This window comes from Phodopus roborovskii, unplaced genomic scaffold, assembly GCF_943737965.1.
Source record: "Phodopus roborovskii unplaced genomic scaffold, PHOROB, whole genome shotgun sequence".
Taxonomy (NCBI): Eukaryota; Metazoa; Chordata; class Mammalia; order Rodentia; family Cricetidae; genus Phodopus; species Phodopus roborovskii.
Window position 1 is genome coordinate 2931471 of NW_026126470.1, and position 22663 is coordinate 2954133.

The following is a 22663-nucleotide window of genomic DNA, read 5'->3' on the forward strand; positions in this document are numbered from 1 at the left end:
ATGGTGAACTAATCACCAAATTATCCATATAACTAGTTCTACAGTGTGTCCTGTAGGGGCCTGTTCATAAAATATCAGGGAATCAGATTTAGACTGAGATTCTGCTTTTTTTTTTTTTTTTTTTTTAACCCAGTTTTTATGATCTTTTTTTATTTTATTATTTTTTTTGAAAATAGCTTTTTTTTTTTGTCACACAATACATTCTGATTATGATCCCTTTACCCCTCCCAGTTCCGGTCCACCTCCCCTCCCATTCAGACCGACATCTTTTGTGATTTTCTTAGAAGACAAGCAGACTTCTAAGGAATAATACGAAAATAAAATAAGATAAAATGACAAAACAAAAACAAACAATTTAAAACGGGATAAAACAAGTAAACAGAAGAAAAAGTCAATGAAAAACCACAAGGAGCATATACTAGAGAGCACACTCATTTCTACACACAGAAATCCCTTGAATCACAAAAATAACAGCTAAAATAAAAAGGTCTTGTAAGGTTAAAAACTGAAATAAGAAGTGCCCTGTCTCAGAATTAGGAGACAAAGGATGCAAGGATGCCATTGAGTTCTTTTTGTGTTGGCCATCTGCTGTGGGGCCTGAGATCTTCCTTTCAGTGTTGTTTGCTTCCCCAGTTACACTACCGCGTCGAAAATGTTCCAATTCCTCCCTACAAGGCCACAGTTACCCTGATACTTACATCACATAAAGATCTAATAGTAAGGAGAATTAGAGAATTTTCCTTATGAACAAAGATACAAAATTTCTCAATAAAATACTTGCAAACTGAATTCAAGAACACAAAAAAGATCATCCACCATGATCAAGTAGACTTCATCCCCGGAATGTAGGAGTGGTTTAGTATACAAAAATCAATCAATGTAACCCTGCATATAAACAGGCTGAAAGAAAAAAATAGATGATCATCTCATTTAACGCAGAAAAAGCCAACAAAATCCAACACCCCTTCATGATAAAAGTCCTGGAGAGATTAAGGATACAAGGGACACATCTCAACTTAATGAAGGCAGCTTATAGCAAGCTACAGCCATCACCAATTTCAATGGAGAGAGAAACTCAAAACAATTCCACTAAAACCAGGAACAAGAGGCCAGGCCCCACCACTTCCGGTCCCGCCTCAGGGAGCCTGTGCAGCTGTGATGGGTATCACATCTTGCTGCCGCTCCTGGCATTGGTGTTGGATGCCGATCTGCCTCTCCTGACTTGCGGTGCTCAGAAGAACGGTGGTAGTAATGCTAATGCTGGCTAGAAAGCTTAAGCAGGATAACCAGACATCAGCCTCCACATCTGACTCCACTCAGAGGGTTTCTGTGAGAGACAAGTTGCTTGTTAAAGAGGTTTCAGAATTTGAAGCTAATTTACCCTGTACATGATCCAAACAAGCTTCGTTCCTTTCAGCTGATGTAAGCCCAGATGAGGGTTACTACTAGGGTGGAGAATTTCAGTTTGAAACTGAAGTTCCTGATGCTGACAACATGGTGCCTCCCAAGGTGAAATGCTTGACTAAAATCTGGCATCCCAGCATCATAGAAACAGGAGAAATATGTCTAAGTTTACTAAGAGAACATTCAATTGACGACACTGGCTGGGCTCCCACTAGGACATTGAAGGATGTTGTTTGGGGATTAAACTCATTATTTACTGATCTTTTTGAATTTTAATGATCCACTGAATATTGAAGCTGCTGAACATCATTTACGAGACAAGGAGGATTTCTGGGACAAAGTGGATGAATACATCAAATGCTATGCCAGATGAAAGAGGAGAGATTGCAGGTCTGAGGACTGTCACAGTTGTCTCTGATGTGAAACAGCTCAAGGTAGCCCTCCTCCCCATCCTCATACTCCCTGTCAGCCCCTTGGGATTGTCCCAGTCTTGCTACCATTTTGTCCTGAAGAAGACCATCCTCCTGACTACACAAACAGCAAGAAAATGTGTCTGGATCTTGAGAGCATTGTCTGTTTCCCTTAATATGTTTTCTGAAACTCTACAGTCTAGGCTGTGGGATTCCTCCAAAGTTTTAACGAACTCACCATTGAGGATAGTGCTTGCTTCCCTTCCTCCCAACAAAATTGTTGCCTACACAACTGATGTAATGACATGTTCGGTGTGACTGGCAGATTGGCAATAAAAAATCTGCTATAAACTGTAATTGGATGGAAAAAAAAAACATCAGGAATGAGACAGTGCTGATCACTCCCCCTACACTATTTAGCATGGTTCTTAAAGTCCAAATTAAAACAACAAGACAACTGAAGGAAATTAAGAGGATACAAATTAGAAGGGAAGAAGTTAAAGTATCTCTATTTGCCGCTGATATGATGGTATTCTTAAATGACCCTAGCCCCAGGGAATTCCGCCAGCTTACAAAATTGACACACAATGATCAGTAGCCTCAAATGGATGGAACTAGAAGAAATCATCCTGAGTGGGGTGACCCAGTCACAAAAAGGCAAACATGGATTTTAGACACAGAGCAAAGGATTACCAGCCTACAATTCACACTGCCAGAGAAGCTAGGATACAAAGAGGACCCTAAGAGAGGGATAATATCTCCTGAGCATATTGGGAGCAGGGTGGGGGGGGCAGTGAGTGGAGAGGGGGTTAGGATAAAGACAAGGGGAGAAGAAAAGGAGAGAGGAAACATGAGGGAGCAGGAAGATTGAGTCAAGGGCAAGAAAAGAGATACCACAATAGAGGGAGCCATTACAGGTTTGAAGAGAAAACTGGCACTAGGGAAATGTTCAGAGACCTACAAGGATGACCCCCAACTAACAATCTAAGCAATAGTGCCCTTCAATGATAATGAGATTGATCACTACCTTATATGCCATCCTAGAGCCTTCATCTAGTAGCTGATGGAATCAGAAGCAAACACCCACAGCTAAACACCGAGCTGAACTCCTGGAATCCAGTAGCAGACAGGGAAAAGTGATGAGCAAAGGGGTCAAGACCAGGCTACAGAAACCCACAGAGACAGCTGATCTGAACAAGGGGGAGCTCATGAACACCAGAGTGATAGCTGAGAAACCAGCATAGGACTGACCCAGACTCCCAGAAGGTAGGTCTCAGAAGGCCTGGGCAGACTAAGGGACCTCTAAGAGTGGAACCAGGATGTATCCCTGGTGCACAAAAGGACTTTAGGAGCATGTTACCCATGGAAGGATACTCCCTTATCTTAGAGACAGGAGGGAGGGCCTTGGCTCTACCCCAAATGACAGATTTTGAAGATCCCTCCTAGAAGGCCTCACTCTCCCTGGGGAATGGATGGGGAATGGGACAATGGGTTGGGGGAGGATAGAGGGGTATGGGAAGCTGGGGAGGTTGGGAGAGGGAACTAGGATCGATATGTAAAATAAGAAAATAAATAAATCAGTAGTCTTCAGCATATAAATGGTAAGTGGACTGAGAAAGAAGTCAGGGAAATAACACCTCTCACAAAAGCCACAAAAATCATAAAATATCTTGGGGTAACTTGAACCAAGCAAATGAAAGACTTAATTTTTTTTCATAACTTAATTGACACATTGGTTTTCACTTAGAAATATCAAATGTGCCTTACACTTTACATGTTCAAACCTGAGATTATTTGTTGATTGCCCCCCAAGGTGACATTCTCTTGGAGTTTCCTATCTCAGGAAGCAAAATCACCACAAATAAACCAGGAAAATATCCTTGACCCCTTACTTCAGTGCCTTTATTTCCACCATTGCCAAGTCCTCAATTTTTCATTAATATTTATAAATATGTCTTTCTATATCTATAATTGATCTAAAAATTCTAGAGGCTATACCTCGAAAGTGCAAATACTGGAAGAAAAGAGGGGAGATGGTAGAAGATGTTTAACAATGGTCTGGTGGAATCTCCAGGGGATAAATTAGAGAAAATTAAATAACAAATATCAGAAAAGGTGTATGGTAGCTCGTAATGGGCAGTTTTTCCCAGCCTGGTCCCAATATGGCATGAGCCCCAAACGAATACTCAGAGACTTATATTAATTATAATACTGTTGGCCAATGACTAGGGCTTCTTGTTGGCTATCTCTGCCTTAATTATTAACCCATAACTACTAATCTATGTATTTCCATGTGGTCTTGACTTACTGGAGAATGCCAGACCTGCAACTCCTTTGCCTGATACATAGGAACTGCTCTGGTGGGCTCTCTTACCTACCTTTCCCAGACTTCTACTCCTCCCCTAGTCCCACATATCTTACTGCCTCATTGGCCATTGACCCAACAGTGTTTTATTAATTAACCAATAAGAGAAACATATACAAAAGAACATTCCCAAAATGCAAATCAAAACAACTTTGAGATACCATCTTACTCCTGCCAGAATGGGTAAAATTAGAAACACCAATGACAACTCATGCTGGAGAGGATGTGGAGAAAGGGGAACACTCCTCCACTGCTGGTGGGAGTGCAAACTCATACAGCCATTTTGGAGATCAGTATGGCAATTCCTCAGGAAAATGGGAATTAGTTTACCACAGGACCCAGCAATCCCCCTCTTAGGCATATACCCAATGATCCACATCCATGCAACAAAGACATCTGTTCAACTATGTTCATAGCAGCACTATTGGTAATAGCAAGAACCTGGATGCAACCTAGATGCCCCTCAATGAAGAATGAATAATGAAGATGTGGCACATCTACACAATGGAATACTACTCTATGGAAAAAAATAGTGGTATCTTGAAATTCGCAGGCAAGTGGATGGCTCTTGAAGAAACCATCTTGAATGAGGTAACCCAGTTACAAAAGAGGAACATAGTATGTAATCACTCATATATGGATTTTAGACCTAGAGCAAAGGATTACCAGCCTATCATTTACACCACCAGAGGAACTAGGATACAAGGTATATTCTAAGAGATTCATATAAAGTCCCTCACAGAACCAGGAAGGGACAAGTCCCCCAGAGCACAGGGGAAGTGGGGGGGGCAGCGAATGGATAGAGAAGTAGGAGAAAACGAGGGGGAGGAAAGGAAAACACGTGCAACCAGAAAGATTGAGCCCGGTTAGGAATAGAAGACAGGAGAGAGAGAGAGAGAGAGAGAGAGAGAGAGAGAGAGAGAGAGAGAGGGAGGGAGGGAGGGAGGGAGGGAGGGAGGGAGGGAGAGAGAGAGAGAGAGAGAGAGAGAGAGAGAGAGAGAGAGAGAACATAAAACAGGGGCCAATATTGGTTTGAAGATAAAATTGAACACAAAGAAAGGTCTAGAGAACTACAAGACTGCCGCCAACTAACAGTTTGAGCATCCGTGGAATGGCTACCATAAATGCCCTTCCTGGATAGTGAGATAAACAACTAACTTATCCAAGGAGCCCTCATCTAATACCTGTTTGAAACAGGAGTAAACACCCATACATAAACACTGAGTCAAACTAGAACCCAGATGCAGATGGAGAGGACAAGACCAGGCAGCAGAAACACAAAGAGACAGCTTACCTAAACAAGGAGGAGCTATTTAATTTTTTTCCTTATAGCCACAGGTAATAATCATTTCTATATAGCAAATTTTGCTGTAGTTACCCTTTGAATCGGCACAAATAACTTTTTAAAGGTTTTAATTTTGGCTTATATTTTAAATATACACTCAGTACATAAATTTTCATCAGACTTATATCTTATCCTATTGAGTATATGTTCTTTTTAATAACTATGTAGAATGCTTTTTAAGAGCAATAACCAGATGTTGTCATCATAGATAAGGCTGCTGATATGAAAATATAGGCAATAGATATTCTGTCCATTTCAGAAAAACAGAACAAGTGTAGCCCTTCCAAAATCAGTAGAGTATATTGTCATCCTTACAAGATGAAGGTAAGATGCTTTTGATTCTTTTTCATGACATATGTTAAAATAACATATTTCCCACACTTAGCAGCTATGTATTTCATATATATATATATGAAACAATATTTATTTTGCATTTCAATCCTAGTTTCCACACCCTCCCATCTACCCCTGCTCCCCCCACCAAACTCCATCCCATACCCTTTCTGTTCCCCAAGGAGGGTGATATCTTCCGTGGGGAGTCTTCAAAGTCTGTCATATCATTTGGAGCAGGACCTAAGCCCTCCCCCATGTGTCTAGGCTGAGGGAGTATTCTATGTGGAAGAGCTCCCAAAGTCCATTCCTATACTAGGGATAAATACTGATCCACTACAGACTGCCCAGTCCTCCCAACTAACAACACATTCAGGGGGTCTTGGTCAGTCCTATGCTGTTTTCCCAGCTATCAGACTGGAGTCCATAAGCTCCCCCTTGTTCTGGTCAGCAGTTTCTATGGGTTTCTCCAGCCTGGTCTTGACCCCTTTGCTCATCACTCCTCCCTGTTTGCAACTGGATTCCAGGAGTTCGGAGGGCAGAAGTGTATGTATTTCAGTTCAAGTATTTAGGCAGCATTTCTGGTGAATCGGGAGCAATGGTCAGCACAACCTCCTGTGCTCATGACAGTACAACTTTCACATGCATGACCTATGTGACCGAGCAGACTGAACAGAAATGACAGTGGGAATGCAGTTAGAATCATCCTCACAACAGTTGTTGTGACCCATTACCACTGACTTTGCATGAAAATGTCAAGTATACACTTTTGAGATATAAAACTTTTCACTGTGTGCAGCTGGGTAGCCTCAACAGTTCTCATGGGCAAGCCTTTAATGCAATCTTCAGATAGCCATGTTTATTCTTACAAATTAAGTACTTGCAAATTCTTATAATATAAAATTATGACCTAGTACTACCTTTTTCTGAAAAACTTTATTTGATAAACTTTCAAAATTTTGATTAAATATTACAGAACAGCATCTTGGAAAATGTGGAGATACACATATTAATAGAAATGGATTAATAATTAAGAGAGAGCTAGCCAATAAGAAGCCTGAGCCATAAGCCAAACAGAGTATAACCAATATAGTCCTCTGTGTGTTTATGTGAGATTAAAAGGCCTAGGGACCGGGCAGCACAGAAACTTCCATCCACACATTTCATATTTTCTTAGTCTTTAAACAGTTGTCACCACTATATGCATACCCAGCACTGATGCTGTGATGGAGCTCTGTAGCATAACAATCAGAAATGTATAAAACATTCCCTGGAACTAATTCTGAAGAAAATTCTGCTGTTGCTTTAAGCATATTACTATACCATGTTACATTGTTATAAGTTATAAATTTGTCATTTCTTCTGTGTTTTAGAATGCAGGTATAAAAAACCCGATTGCCCAGCTCATAAACAGCACTTAGGAAGAGGTTAGAGCAGATAGTTCTAACATGGGAGAGTTTTGTCAAGTGTCTTTTGACTTACTGAAAAGTTCTCATGCACAGTGTCTAAGGGAGGTCTCTGTTGGTGCTAAGATTGATGGGCTCATGGTCAAAAGGAAACTGAGAACCTTCAACTGCAATTGGGAACAACCTAGATGTCTTTCAATTGATGAATGGATAATAAAAATACAGTAAACATACACAATGTAGTTCTACTTAGCTGAAAAGACAATGAGATCCTGAAATTTGCAGGTAAAGTAATGTAACTGGAAAATATTATAGTGAGTGAGGCAATGCAGACAAATGTTCTATCTTTGGGGAACTTAGCTTGAAGGCTTTAGATTTGAATATTTATCCTGATAACTGCAGAAGCCAAGAAGGTAGAATGGGACCATTGGGGGAAGAGGGAGAGGAGAAGAATCCTAGAGAGGAGAATATGGGGACACAGGTACTATGAAGGGAAAATAGGAAAACTTGGAGGGGAATTACAACTATGGAAGAGAGACTGAGGTTAATATGAGGGCGGAAAGAAAGGAGAGATGGGTAACCCTTGGGGTACTTGAAAAGGTCATGGGAAAATTCTAAATGGAACTACACTACATGGGGCCATATGGTTCCTTCAAGAGCCATAGACTAACAAAAGACCCAGAACCAGGCTCGGGGAATCTTCCCTTTAAGTTATTGCTGGGAGCGTGTCAAAGAGATTCACCAAACAATATACACTATTGCCATTGCCCTAGGTTGCCTCCCAGAACTTGAAGGTTAGACCCCATTGCTAAAATCAACACAAACTTTAGGTACAAGGAATCCAGCTGAAAGTGACCTGGAAACCTCCCCCTAAGAGTGGGTACACATAGTAAAGTGCTCTGCAAGTTGCCAAGGAAGAAAAACAATCAATAATCCTACCCAACTTTGAAAGTTACAGTAACCACCCTAACAAAATGCTCACAATGGCAAAATAATGTTAAGTGTTATTTTGGGGGTTAAGTAACATTTGTATCAATGAACATAAGGCCCACTCAGGAGGGATCTTCTGCCTGGTACTGTAAAATTAGCCAACAACCTGTGGTTGGAGACGTCATAGGTCCTAGAGGAGGAACAACAACTGTAATTTCCTAAAGCAATATAATTTCTAACTGTATCCTTAATTCTTACTCGTACACTCACAGGTAAGTACATCTCTTATCCCTCAGCAATGAAGCATCTTTCTTCAGATGGAGGCTACTGCAGACCAATAACCATTCTTTTACAAGGCCAAGCCCACTGATAGGTTTTTCAGTCCCAAGTGGTAAACTATAAGCCCATGAATGTAAGAGCAAAAATAAATGAGCTCGAGTGCATGTGAGGGGGGAGATTATGATCATAGAAAAGTTCATAAACTTGAGTTGAGTTTCTAAGGACACAGGAAGACAGGAGAAAGCTAAGAGTGGAAATGATGTAACTATGAAATTCTCAAAAACTAAATTTAAAGTTAAAAAAGATAGACAGTGGGCTCTCTGCCATTCACTGTGTGAGACTACACGGACAAAAATACTGCATTATTTTTCTGGTATGTTTATTTCTCAGTTTTCAGAGTATCATCCTGGATAGCATTTCACTTAAATTAGGTCATTGTCCTATTTGTTTATAATACACTGCATTGCAATTAATTCACTGAATGCCCTTTCAGCTCGTATACTTAGAGAAATACACCTACAGCAGGGTTTGAATCTGTCGTCTAACTTTCACTGATAACACCCACAATTTGCCACAATCAATAGCCCCAACCACAAGTCAAGCCAAGATTACATGTGAACGATTAAGCTTCTATATTTGAAGTAATATCACACCTGAGTATATTTTGTTAAAAAATTCTGGCATAAATATATTTATAAATTTTAAAACAATTACCTTTTGTTTGTGGATGAGTACTTGCCTGCATGCATGTATGTGTACCATGTGCATGTTTGGTGCTGGTGGGAGTCAGAATGTCTGTGATCTCTCAGAAGCTACAGAATGTTGTGAGCTATAAAGCTGATGCAGAGGATTGAACCCCAGTCCTTTGAAAGGGCAACAAGTGCTCTTAACAAAATTCAGCCAACCCTTCCAATGAAATGGCAAGTTTGTGGTCAGTACTTAGGACCTATTTTCTTTTCTATTGATGTTGTCATCTTATCTTTCATATGATGTGAAGGGGAAATGTCTGAAAATCTGTACAATAATTATTTCCTCACTACTCTTTTAAAGGCACCTATAACCTCTTTGTTCCTCAGGCTGTAAACAAATGGGTTGAGCAGGGGAATTATTACTGTGTAAAATAAAGAAAGCATCTTCTCTTTGTCCCCCACTGGTCCAGACCCAGGGCAAACATAGATGAGAAAAAGAGTTCCGTAGAACAAGGAGACAGAAAGCAGGTGGGCACTGCAGGTGGACAAGGCTTTGCTTCTTCCCTTCTCGGACTTCTTTCTCAGGATGGCAAAGAGGACACGGATATATGAGACCATGATGGTTACAAAGGTGAGGGCTTGTATAGAAATTGAAAAGACTAAAAGCACAAACATGTTAATTGAAGGATCAATGCAAGAAACATTGAAAAGTTGTAAAATTTCACAATAGTAATATTGTATAATGTTGGATCTGCAGAAAGTCAGCCTAAGTAACAAACCCACATGAATAGCCAAGTGCAGAACACCAAGAAAGTACGTCACAGCTATAAACTGAGAACAAAGTCTCTTCGACATCAGCACTGGATAAAGCAGGGGGTTGCATATGGCAACATAGCGGTCATAGGCCATCACAGACAGCAGAAAACATTCTGTGGTCGCACTGGAACCCATAAAATAAAATTGAGCAAAGCACTCAACAAGGGATATCTCATGATTTTTAGATAAGAAGTTGATAAGCATTTTTGGAGTCACAGAGGATGAAGTACATGAGTCAGCAAAGGCTAAACTGCTGAGAAATAAATACATAGGGGTATGAAGGCGAGGGTCTTTCCAGATGAGAGCAATCAGTCCGAGATTGCCTACCATGGTAATGAGGTAGATGACAAGGAACAGTAGGAACAGGACAACCTTTAGGGTGGGATGGTTGGTGAGTCCCGTGAGGATAAACTCGGTCACCAGAGTGTGGTTTTCTTCTATCATGATTGACCTCGGCAATCACTAAAATGAAAGAACCAGTAAATACAGAGTGCCACAAATATAAAATTGATGATATCCTTGTCACTAGTGTATTCCAAATGGATGTTTCTCATGAAAGAACTTCAAAATATTTGATCTTTGTCTACTTTAACACACATTGGAAAATTCTGCATAATAAAATTTTTAAATAATAACATACCTAAAGCAATATGTGCATTTAGTGGAAATCCTTTTAGGTTTTCTTTGGGGGGGGGGGATTCTCTGTGTAACCACCCAGGTTGTCCTGGAACTCAAGCTATAAACCAGATTTGGCCTTGAACTCACAGAGATCTGGTGCTTCTGCCCCCAAGTGCTGAGATTAAAGGAATGAGCTGTCATCACACAGCTGTGGAAATCCTTTAAATCTTATAAACACAGTATGTGTTTTACATGTTTTCAGTATTTAGAAATACCTAACTCCTTAAGACATATTTGCATAAAACAGATTACTATGCCAGGAATATAAACAGTAAGATTAGTTGAATGTATCTTAATTGATATTTACCTATAGTTTAAGATGTAATAATCAAGATACTCAGATACATTAGAGAAGTGGGTAAGGAATTGGAAAAGATCTCAGATTTTAACATGAAGGCAATAAAACATAAGCAAATATGTGTCTTCATACAGTAGGAAAGGATAACTTACATGGTAGATTATCTTATCACTATCAGATATACAGCCAGAAATACATAGAATGAAATTCCTACTGTATACTCAACAGATAATGAACACATGCACATCTCCTCATGTATGTAAGCACCACTGTATAAAAAACATATAAAGAATATGCAATTTATTTCTGGCCAAGGAGCAAAGGAGAGAAGCAGGTGGATATGTCATAGTAAGTTTTAAAAAACAGCCACAAAAAAAGAACTATTATAAATTGTATTGAGAATTACCACCATGAATATTATCTCAGAAGACCAAAACATACAGAAGTAAATTTTTTATGATCACACTGTAGCCAAACAAGCTATGCTTTTTAAAAATATCTTCTTAATTTCAAAAATATGGATAAAATATAATAAATTTATAATACTGCCTTTCGTGGTATGTGAGTGGAGGCTTGGATGGGGGGAGGGGAGGAGGGAAAGAAGGATGAGTCAACAAGAAGTTTCATAAGAACAGACTCACATAAATGATATTTTACACAAGATTGTATCTATGTGTGTGTTTATATTAATATGCTTATATTAAGTGGTGGATGAAAGAATCATCTCAAACATGTTAATAATATAAATGTCAGAACAATGAAGTTCTGTTATTATCTTTTTAAGGAGATATTTTGTAATGTGAAAATTAAGAAGTAATAATTTAAATGTTTATGCATAAAATTAAATAAGATATAGAAATAACCTTCAGGAAATGTCATATTCCTCTAGATATTATAGGTTAGGAAATTTTCAAGCAATGCAAACAAATGTGTGTTTGTAATATTCAAAACTTATCTTTGTATATGCAGGATTCAAGGAGTAGGATTTTAGATACCTTACAATTTCAATAATGTTCTTATTAAGATGTTTCTGTATTAACCCTGTGTGCATCTTGTTAGAATATAATATTTACATTTTAAAATTGTATGACTAAGAGAATTTTTAATATTTTGTAGTCTCTGAAAGAACTTCAAAAAGTTTTATATGAAAATAAAAGCATAAAATTTGTTATCCTATATCCATATATCAAAACATGTATGTGTGCCAAAAGGTCCAGAAATTTGCTTTCATATATCTTTAAAATAAATATAAGTTTTCTTCTATCAATTTAATATCAGAATAAGGAATAATTTTTTATCTATTACTCTATTTTACAGAAAATAAATAAAACATTTTACAATTTTTACTTTTAAATACATACAGTATCCTAAGCATGCAACAGGACAAAAGATAAGATAAAAATTCCACCCTAAGATATTTGACCAGATATAACTATTTCAAGTGTTTCCAGTTATTGCAATGTATACTTTAGCTTAGAATGAATAATTTTAACTTAACAGTTAAAACAACAATGCAGTAATAATTATTTAACTTAACAGTTACATGATACTCCAGGAGACAAGCAGAGTCCATGGCTGTTGCTTTCTCTAGCTTTCTTATGATTTTATGAGTTTGAGGAAACTTTATTTCACTTAACCACAACCACTTAAGACAGGATTTCTCATTTGCAAATATTACAAATAAGTGAGATTTGCAGCATAATCATGACTCAAGTAAGAAAATCTTTCACACCATAAAATATCCTCTGAATACATTGAATTTTTGTTATCATTATTCAATTTTTTTTGCCTTCATTTTCTAAATCAGTGGGAACATTACCAACAATGGTGTTACTGATTCAGTACAATCCTGATTCATATGTATTTTTATATTACCATTTATATATGTGTCTCCATTTCAGTTGCTGATTTTTATAAAATCTTCTAGAGATTTTTTAATGCCTTGTGAAAATATTTTGTACAAATCACAAAGGTGCAATAGACAATAATCTGAAAGTCTGATTTCTCACCCAATTCCTGTGAAACATTGGACAACTTGAAAAATGCTCATTTTCTGTAACTTATGTTAAGCATGTGGGAAAAAGCGGTATTATCTGTAAGCCAGGCTCCCCTTAGAAACTCCAAAAAGAAGACATTTAGCATCTTTTCTTCCATTCCATGATTCTTTAAATCATCTTCAAATTCTAAGTTCCCAAGGCATTCCCAGCAGGGTAAAGTCAAAGTTGTTCCATTGGGCATTGAGAATAAGTCATCATATTGTACACATAACTAGTTACAAAAATAAAAATGTGTTGTGTCCTCAGAGTTCACAAGGGAGACTGTTTCGAAAAAAAAAATTCACTGAGCCAAAACTTAGAATAAATTTATTGTCATTCCTCTTAGTCGCAACTACCTAATTAACTTCATAATCATTTGGGAAGTTCCAGAGATACCTTAGAGAAAGCACATCCAAATCAACTGAACATCTTTCTCTATTTTCACTCCAATCCTGATGAACTTCCAGTATTCTGAGGTCAGAAATAGTCACCCAACAGATATGCAAGCCACAAACAATGAACACATACTGGACATACTATAAAATTAAGTCACCTCAGAATCATTGCAATAATTTCACTTCCAAAACATATACATAATTCCCTGGGGAGAGAGTCAGTTTTCTTTAAGTATTTGGCTCCTGGTAGGTTGACCACCCTCTAGTTATTAGAGTCCCACTAGTTACTAGTTAGTAGATGGTCCCACCTTCTTAAGTATATGGACTACACAGTTTAGAGTACATGAGTTATTAAAATTTTTTAAAGGATAAAAAGTTGCATGAGTGGGAACATGGGTATGGAGTTAGAAGGAGTTAAGAGTAGAAGTGAATATGATTAAAATATGTTACACGTTACATGGGATTAAGCACTGAGGACCATGAGGACTGAAATGGCTGCAGACCAACAGACCCAGGGTGGATAGAGAACTCCCAGGAGAAGAGAAGAGACTGTTCAGGGGCATAGAACAAGCAGTGGCAGGATTGAGCCCTGAAACAGAGTCTTCTGTCATCCATAGATTCCCTGCTCCCCATGCTAGTTCCTAGACTCTTTCAAAGACAATCATCCAGAGCAGAAGCCAGAGGGCAACCATGCCAACATACAACACACAGTAGTATTTGAACCACATGAAGAAACACATGATGACAAAACAGAATCCAAGAAACTCAGAAGCAACTCATATAAGGTGAAAACAGAAGGTTCTCTCTATCTTCCTCCAACATGCCCTCCCCAGAGTAGCTCCATGATGTGTGAATGGAACTCAGAAGACAACTTATGGACATCAGTGGACAACTTGTTAATGTACCTTTCAATACAATTCATCTGTATTCACAGAAGAAATTACTTTTGTACCCTTAATTGCAGGGAATAGAATTATTAGTTTGGATATGCAGGTTGGTCCTCAACCTATGATAATTTCATTTAATGATCTCTCCTTTATCATGATGCAAACATGAAATGCATTCAAAGGAAACTTTACCCTCAATTTTGAATCTTGACCTTCTCCTGGATTAGTGGTGTGTTGTGTGGTACTCTTCAGGTGCTGGACACCAGTGGCAAGCAGACATCAGCCACCAAACCAGGATACAAACCAATATGTAGACCCAGTGTGCTATGTTGCTACTCTATGGTGGTTGGTAAGCATTTGTCATCGGGCAGTTTCAATTTATGAGGGGCTTCCAGAGACCTAACTCGCATTGTAAGGTGAGAAGCAGCTGTTGTTGAATATTAGTTAAAGATGTGTTACATTTGTTTATGCTGTGGAATATTTGCTTAATGGTGCATTTGTTTAACTCTGTAAAGCTGTGTTACTTTGCCTGCCTAAAACACCTGATTGTTATAGTAAAGAGCTGAATGGTTAATAGTGAGGCAGGAGAGAGAAACAGGCAGGGCTGGCAGGCAGAGAGAATAAACAGGAAAAGAAATCTAGGGAAGAGAGGGAGGAGCTAGAAAAGGAGGAGAGGAGGACACCCAGGGCCAGCCACCCAGCCAGCCATGGAGTTAAGAAGGAAAAAAAGACACAGAATAAAGAGAGATAAATGCCTAGAGGTAAAGTATAGTTAAATAAATGGGATAATTTAAATTAAAAAAGCTAGCTAGAAACAAGCCAAGCAAAGGCCAGGCATTCATAAGGAAGAATAAGTCTGTGTGTATTTATTTGGGAACTGGGTGGTGGGCCCCCAGAGGTTAAAAAAAGAAAATGTGACTACAAGCATCTGTGTCTTTAAAAGTGTGATTGATAATGCTAAACTGCCATTCAAAGAAGTCACATGAATGCTATGATTGCCAGGGTTGGTCCAGAAGCACACAGTTGTTATTAGCACCTTTTTTTTTTTTTTTTTTTTTTTTTTTTTGGTATATGAGTGTGTGCATGCTTGAGAGAGAGAGATACAGAGACAGAGACACAGAGAGATAGAGTGTGCACATGTATAGAGGTTAGAGGGGTTGGTTTTCTCCTTTCACTAAGTGGGTCCCAGGAATAGAGTTCAAGTTGGCAAGCTGGGTGATACCTTTACCCTCTGAGCCACCTTGTTGGCCCCATCTACCTTTGAAATGATCTTGGATAGCTGCATACTGCTCAGAAAGTCAAAAAAAATTTACATCTCCACAACAGTAAACAAGCATGCCATTGTGACGTTAATAAAAACAGTAATCTTTGAAGGATGACATAGATAACCTTGCTACCTTAATTACCTCTGATAAGAAACAACAGAATCCTTAAGCCCATCTATCTATATTTTCTCCATCCTGAAACACAGCAAGAGTCCTCTATCCTGTTTTTTACCCATGTATATATGATAATAAATATATGTGTGTACGCCTGTGTGCTTATAAAATAGGTTACCACTTAGCGTTTTCAAACATCTTTAATATTAGTTATCTCTCCCTCCATCCCCTTCTCTCCCATACCCTACACTCCCAAGTCTTTTCCCACCCAGATCTCTCCTTATTATTCTCCATTTTCCTTCATACTACCTGTGTTCTACTTCCCTACCTTCCTTAAGATCTTTCTTTCCCACACCACAGTGGCTTCTTATGTTTCCATGTTTAACTGAAATGTCCAGAGACCTACAAAGATAACTCCAACTAACAATCTGAGCAACAGTGGAAAGGCTACCTTAAATGCCCTTCCCTGATAATGAGATTAATAACTAACTTATATGCCATCATAGAGCCCTCATCTAGTAGCTGATGGAAACAGAAGCAACACCCACAGCTAAACACTGAGCTGAACTCCTGGAATCCAGTTGCAGCTGGTGAGGGAGGAGTGATTAAAAAAAAGTGGGGGGGGCAAGACCAAGCTATAGAAACCCACAGAGACAGCTGACCTGAACAAGGGGGAGCTCATAGACCCCCCCCAGACTGAGAGCTGGAAAACCAGCATTGGACAGACTCAGACCCCCTGAACATGGGTCTCAGTTAGGAGGCCTGAGCAGTCTAAGGGACCTCTGCCAGTGGAACCAGGATGTATACCTGGTGCACGAAAGGACTTTGGGAACACATTCCCCATGGAGGGATACTCCCTTAGCCTAGAGGCAAGAGCGAGGGCTTGGACCCTACTCCAAATGACTTGACAGATTTTGATGATGCCTCCTGGAAGTCATCACCCTCCCTGTGGAGTGGGGGGGGGGTGTGGGATGGGAGGGAGGGTGGGGGGGCATGGGGGAGGAAGAGGGAACTTGGACCAATATGTAAAATATATATATATATATATTTTACATATATATATCACATGCAAAAACATAGTTTTCGCATACAGACATAAATATCTTGCATTGATATCTAGATTTAAGTCATAAAAATGTCATGTATCTAGTATTCGAATAAGACATTTAATATAGGTTTTGGCATTTTTGACATAAAATAATATATTATTTACAGGGGGTAGGTTAAAAAGCATCCTTTTTTACCATTGTATAGCATTTCCCTTCAAATGGAGAAACATACTTGTTTTAGGAAAAAGAGGAGTTGTACCCTCTCTGGCTGCGTTCTAAATGTAAGTCATGCAAATGTGCCTGTGAATACTCAAGTATAAGTTTCCTGGGGACATGATCACTTACACATTTATATGGATTTATGTTGATAAATAAATGGCAGATTTTACCCTGCCATCTTCACTTGCCAATTTGGTATACCAGACTGAATTTTGCATGGGAAACTTCTACAAAAATTGATAGAAACAACAATGCAATCATAGAGTAAAGGTGTACAAGTGTTTTGTGTTACATTTGAATTACTGACTATTAGACTACAGGCAATGATACTGACAAAAGCAGCATGTAGAAGTATTATAAGAGCTATTAATAAAGTGATGTGCAACACTTTAGACCAACCTAATTCTATTTATCTATTAAGTTGCAAATATTTAAAATTTTAATGGCATGTGTTTATTTGCACATATATAAATGTGCCTGTATGTGCATGTAGGTGAGCATGCACTTGCCACTCTGTGCATGTAGGGGTCAGAAGACAACTCTTGGGAATTGGGACTGCCCTTCCTCCCAAGGATCTTGAGGATCAAGCTCAGGTTGCTAGACTTTGCATTAAGTGCCTTCGCCCACCGAGCCTTCATCAACCATTAGTATTTTTAGGCTTGTTTATATAAGCAACTTATTATATGTATTTTTAAAATTGTTTTTATTATTTAAAACAATTTTAAATATATTTTACCATATTTCCCCCTCCTCTAAGTCCTTCAAGATCCTCTCCCCATTCCTACCCACCCAACTTTAAATCCTTTCTCAAAAAAACAAACAAAATCCAATACCAGAGCCCACAAAACCAATAAATAAATAAATAAATAAATAAAGTCATACCCAAATAGAAAAAAAAAATCAAATTGTAACCAAATAAAACGCGCGCGCGTGTGCGCGCGCGCACACACACACACACACACACACACACACACACACACACACTGTAGAGGTCCTTATGTTGGTCAACTACTCCTGAACATATCCTGAAATAGTGGATGCTATTGGAATTTAAGAAGAGTGGCATGCGAGGGAAAAGACACCATGTGATAGGGTTCAAGCAGAGAGGATTTTTATTAGGGAAAGGGATCATAAAAAGGGGGAAGGGAAGCGGGGAGCCTGGCCTCCAGAGACAGGAACAGCAGGAGCGACGGGGGAGGGAAGAGAAAGGTGAGAGGGAGAGAAAGAGAAAGAAGGAGGGAGAGGAAGAGAGAGATGAACAGATCAAGAGAGGGAGAGAAAGAAGGATGGGAGCTGGGCAGGGCCCTTTTAAAGGGGGGAATAGTGAATGTGCACAGCTGGTGCTCTTAGTGGCTGCAGCTGAGTGAGTATCCTGTCAGAACCCCAAGGTCAGGCCAGAACAGATGCCTGAACACTAAAAGATATACCCAGTGTCATTCTACTGAAGAAAGCTGACTTCTCTTCTGTCAGGTATAAGTGACAGTTCAGTTGTTAACCTTTATTTAGTGGCTAGGTTTTCATTCATTCGTTTATTTTTAATTATAACAAAATAAAATACGATAAGACAAAACAAAACCTATCACATCAAACTCAGACAAGACAAACAGAAGAAAAAGAGCTTAGGAGAAGTCACATTTGCAAACCCTGGAATCACACTAAACTGGAAATCAAAACAAATGCACAGAGGGCCTGGTTCAGACCCGAGCAAATGCACAGAGACCTGGTTCAGACCCGAGCACATGCGCAGAGGAGATCTGGCTCAGACCCGAGCAGGCACTCTGCATGCTGCTTCAGTCTCTGAGTTCGCATGAGCCTGGCTGGCTTGTGTCAGTTGAAAGGCCGTGTCTTTTCATTTTCCACGCCCTCTGGTTCCTACATTCTTTCTGCCTCCTGCTCCATGTGGTTCTCTGAATTCTGAAGGAGGGATTTGATGGAGACCACTCATTTAGGGCTCAGTATTCCAAAATCGCACACTCTTTGGGTAATGCTGGCTGTGGGCCTCTGTATTTGTTTCCATCTGATTTTCCCTCTCCCAGCAGATATGACAGTTCAGTTGTTAACTTTTACCCTAGTGGCTTGGTATTTACTCACTTTTTCAGTTCCTGTGTCTCATTATTTATCAGTAAATTGCCAATGGCTGCTTATAATTGTGGAAATCCCTAGGAAATAATAGCTAGTTTACAAATATTAAAATGCTGATATATAATAGAGCACAATCTTCCTAAACAAGGTCGCAATGTGAAATCTCAGCCCTAGACTCATATGCAAGGAAATGTTCACACAGCGCCAGACCCAAACGTGAAACTGTCTGCCTTCATACTGAGCTCACAAAACATCCTGAATATCAACTAAAGGGCAGAGTAGTGGCTCATACAGTGAACATGGGGTTTGTTGTTTTTGTTTGTGCTTTGTTCTGATTATATGACACAAAAACAAACAAAAAAACACTTGAAACTTGCCACAAATGTTTTTCTTTTCTCCCCTGACATTTTTATTACATTTTTTTCATTTATTTTACATACCAGCCACAATTTCAGTTCTCTCTTCCCATTTCCTCCCACTTTCCATCCACCCCAGCTCGCAATCTTTTCCTCCAATTAGAAAGAAGCAGGCTTCCCATGGGAGTCTCAAAGAATGGCATATCAAGTTGAGGCAGGACCAAGCCCCTCCCACTGCATCAAGACTGGGCAAGGCACCCCAGGAATGGGTTCAAAAAAGCCAGTTCTTGCAGCAGGGACAGGTCCTTATCCCACTGCTAAGGGCACACGAACAGGCCAAGCTACACAACTGTCACCTAAGTTCAGATGGCCAAGGTCAGCCCCAAGCAGGCTCCCTAGCTATGGTCGAGAGTCCATGTGTTCCCACTAACTCAGGTCAGCTGTGTTTATGTCTTTATTAGTCTTCTCAGAGCTCCTAGGACCTCTTTATTCCTCAGGCTATAAATAAATGGATTTAGCAAGGGGATTATTATTGTGTAAAATAAAGAATACAGTTTTTCCTTATCTTCAGCTGGTCCAGACCCAGGACGGATATAAATGAGGAAGAGATTCCCATAGAACAAAGACACGGAGAGCAGGTGGGCACTGCAGGTGGAGAAAGCTTTGCTTCTGCCCTTCTCAGACTTCTTTCTCAGGATGGCAAAGAGCACACGGCTATAAGAGACTACAATGTTTACAAATGTGAAGGCTTGTATAAAGACTGAACAGATGAAAACCACCAGCATGTTAAGTGTAGGATCGGTGCAAGAAATTGTGAATAACTGTACAATTTCACAATAGAAATAATGTATAATGTTGGACCTGCAGAAAGTCAATCTAACTAACAACCCCACGTGAACTGTTGAATTCAGAATGCCTATAAAATATGTAACCACTATAAGCTGGGTACAGAGCTTATTGGACATCACCACTGGATAAAGCAGGGGGTTGCAAATGGCGACATAACGGTCATCCTCCTGCCATCACTAGCAGGAGGAAACATTCTGTGGTTGCGCTGGAGCAAAAAAAGTAAAATTGGGCGAAGCACTCAATCAGGGATATCTCACGATCTGGGGATAAAAAATTGACGAGCATCTTGGGGGTCACAGAAGAGGAAGTGCATGCGTCAGCAAAAGCTAAGCTGCTGAGGAATAAGTACATGGGAGTAGTGTGAAGGTGGGGATCCTTCCAGATGAGAGCAATCAGGCCAAGGTTGCCCACCACGGTGATGAGGTAGATGATGAGGAACACTAGAAATAGGGGCACCTGCAACTCCGGACGCTCAGTGAGTCCTATGAGGACAAACTCAGTCACAAGAGTCCGGTTCCTTTCTTCCATAGCGACCGGAACAATCACTAAGACGAAGAAAGGTGAGAAACACCAGACAGAATTGTAAGATGGTGGGCATTTTGTGTTACTAATATATTCCTATGTGATGCTTATCTACTAGTTTTAAATATCTACTTTTATTCCCTCACTTAAATATTTAAAGTTACTTATAATGAAAAAGTAAATACAAAGTTACATGTAAAGTTTTTTTAAACAAATACCTTTATTTACAAAGACACGAGTGTCCACCAACACCTACTTCTCTTGCATTAATACTCAGCAACCACTGTGACATATAAATTTAATGCACATACTTTACTTTTCAGTATAACAAAATGTTCCTCGCCTGCATACATTCATCTTAAAGTTCATATGAAAAATTAGTTTCAAGTCCCAAGGTTAGTATAAGGAGTAAGATCAGTCAAGTGTACTTAATAGTGAACTAAGTTAAAGGCTTAATGGACAAAACATAGCACAAAAGAGTAAGTAGACAGAATGGAGAGATTAAAAGTAAATCTAGTGTGCATTTGATTGACATGTACCAATAAAAAATTAGATTTCAATCTGGAAAGAATGGCTATAACTACCAGCTATGTGTTTGGAAATAATAAAGTATAGCATGAATAATAAAAACCCAGAGACAGATATTGGGGTTCAAGCTGAAAAATCTGAAAAGCAAAGCAGCCAAGCCACTAGAGAGCTCTTACCTCTACCAAGGCTCAGACCAAAGAAGGGCAATGCTGTCCTCAGAGTGACTTCAGACTGCAATGCTCTCCACCAAACCTCAGACTGAACTGCACTGAGCCCTTGCCTTATAGTCCTCTCCCCAAGTGCTGGGATCAAAGATGGGAGCTCAGTTTCTCTTTTAGAATGATTAATTCTCATGCATCACAGGATGGCCTTAAATTCACAGAGATCCATCTGCCTCTGTCTCCACAGTGCTGAGGTTAAAAGTGTGGCCACCACTGCCTGTCTTTTATGGCTAAATAGTGGCTTAGGTGTGTGGCTAACTAGTGGCTTAGCTACGCATTCTGGTCTTCAGGGAAGCTTTATTTGTTTTATTACAAACAAAATATCACTACAATAAACTAGGTTCCACCCTCATACCATAAAACACAAAACTTAGAAAGCAACACATAGTAAAGAAAGTGTAGCTTAGCTCTATTATCCAAAGGAAGAGGGTCAGCTTCAAAAAAAACAACAGCAACAACAACAAACAGTAACTTAAAGGCAAAGAATATACCCTAGAAATAAAACCTTAAATACACAAGGATTAATATCTGTCTCTCTCATGTGTATATGTGTGTGCACGTAATACATACTGCCTTATTTTTTCAAGATGGGAAGAGACCCACATATTCAGAATGAAAGGTAGGATAAAATATGGTATATTCATAATATAGACTAAAATTCCATAATGAAAGGAGCAATGGCAACTAAATTGGAGATTGCCAGAAAGTATCAAATTTTAAGAGTAACATATAGACAAATGAAAATAATTATGATCTCATTGTTGCCTTGCAGTCAATAATTTTTTGTCAAAACAAACATTATAAAATATATTTTACATGTTGTTAAAGAACGCGAACTATATTAGTGTCTTTGGGGGTGGGGTTGTTGGTTTGTTTTGTGAATGGAGATACAAGAAAGGTGGGGTGGAGAAGACACAAGTAATAAATCCAAGTGAGAGTTCCAGTGGGAAAGAATCCCATAAAGCCAGAGTCATATGGATACCTGTATTAGGTACAGATATCTGAAAGGATGGCTTTTAGGTATTAATGGTGTAGAATAGAGGCATAAACAAAAGGACAGTGACTTCCTGTTGCTGCTTTTTGTATTTCTGCACTGAAAAATCCCTGTGTAAACTAGTAGCTCTTCATCTTTAATTTTGTAACTAAACTCAGCTAAGTTCAGAAATGACCCTCAGGAAAGGAAACACATT

At 39.2% G+C, this 22663-nt stretch overlaps 1 protein-coding gene and 2 pseudogenes across 1 annotated transcript; 1 reads left to right on the forward strand and 2 right to left on the reverse strand.

Moving 5' to 3' along the window:
* The first annotated feature begins 1251 nt into the window (after nucleotides 1-1251).
* LOC127227353 (NEDD8-conjugating enzyme UBE2F-like) lies at nucleotides 1252-1781 on the forward strand (annotated as a pseudogene).
* A 7713-nt stretch (nucleotides 1782-9494) lies between these two features.
* On the reverse strand, nucleotides 9495-10418 carry LOC127227355 (olfactory receptor 5AC1). Its single transcript, XM_051191655.1, has one exon. The coding sequence runs from the start codon at nucleotides 10416-10418 to the stop codon at nucleotides 9495-9497; it is 924 nt and encodes a 307-aa protein (XP_051047612.1).
* A 9381-nt stretch (nucleotides 10419-19799) lies between these two features.
* LOC127227356 (olfactory receptor 5AC1-like) lies at nucleotides 19800-20730 on the reverse strand (annotated as a pseudogene).
* Between the last annotated feature and the right edge of the window lie 1933 nt (nucleotides 20731-22663).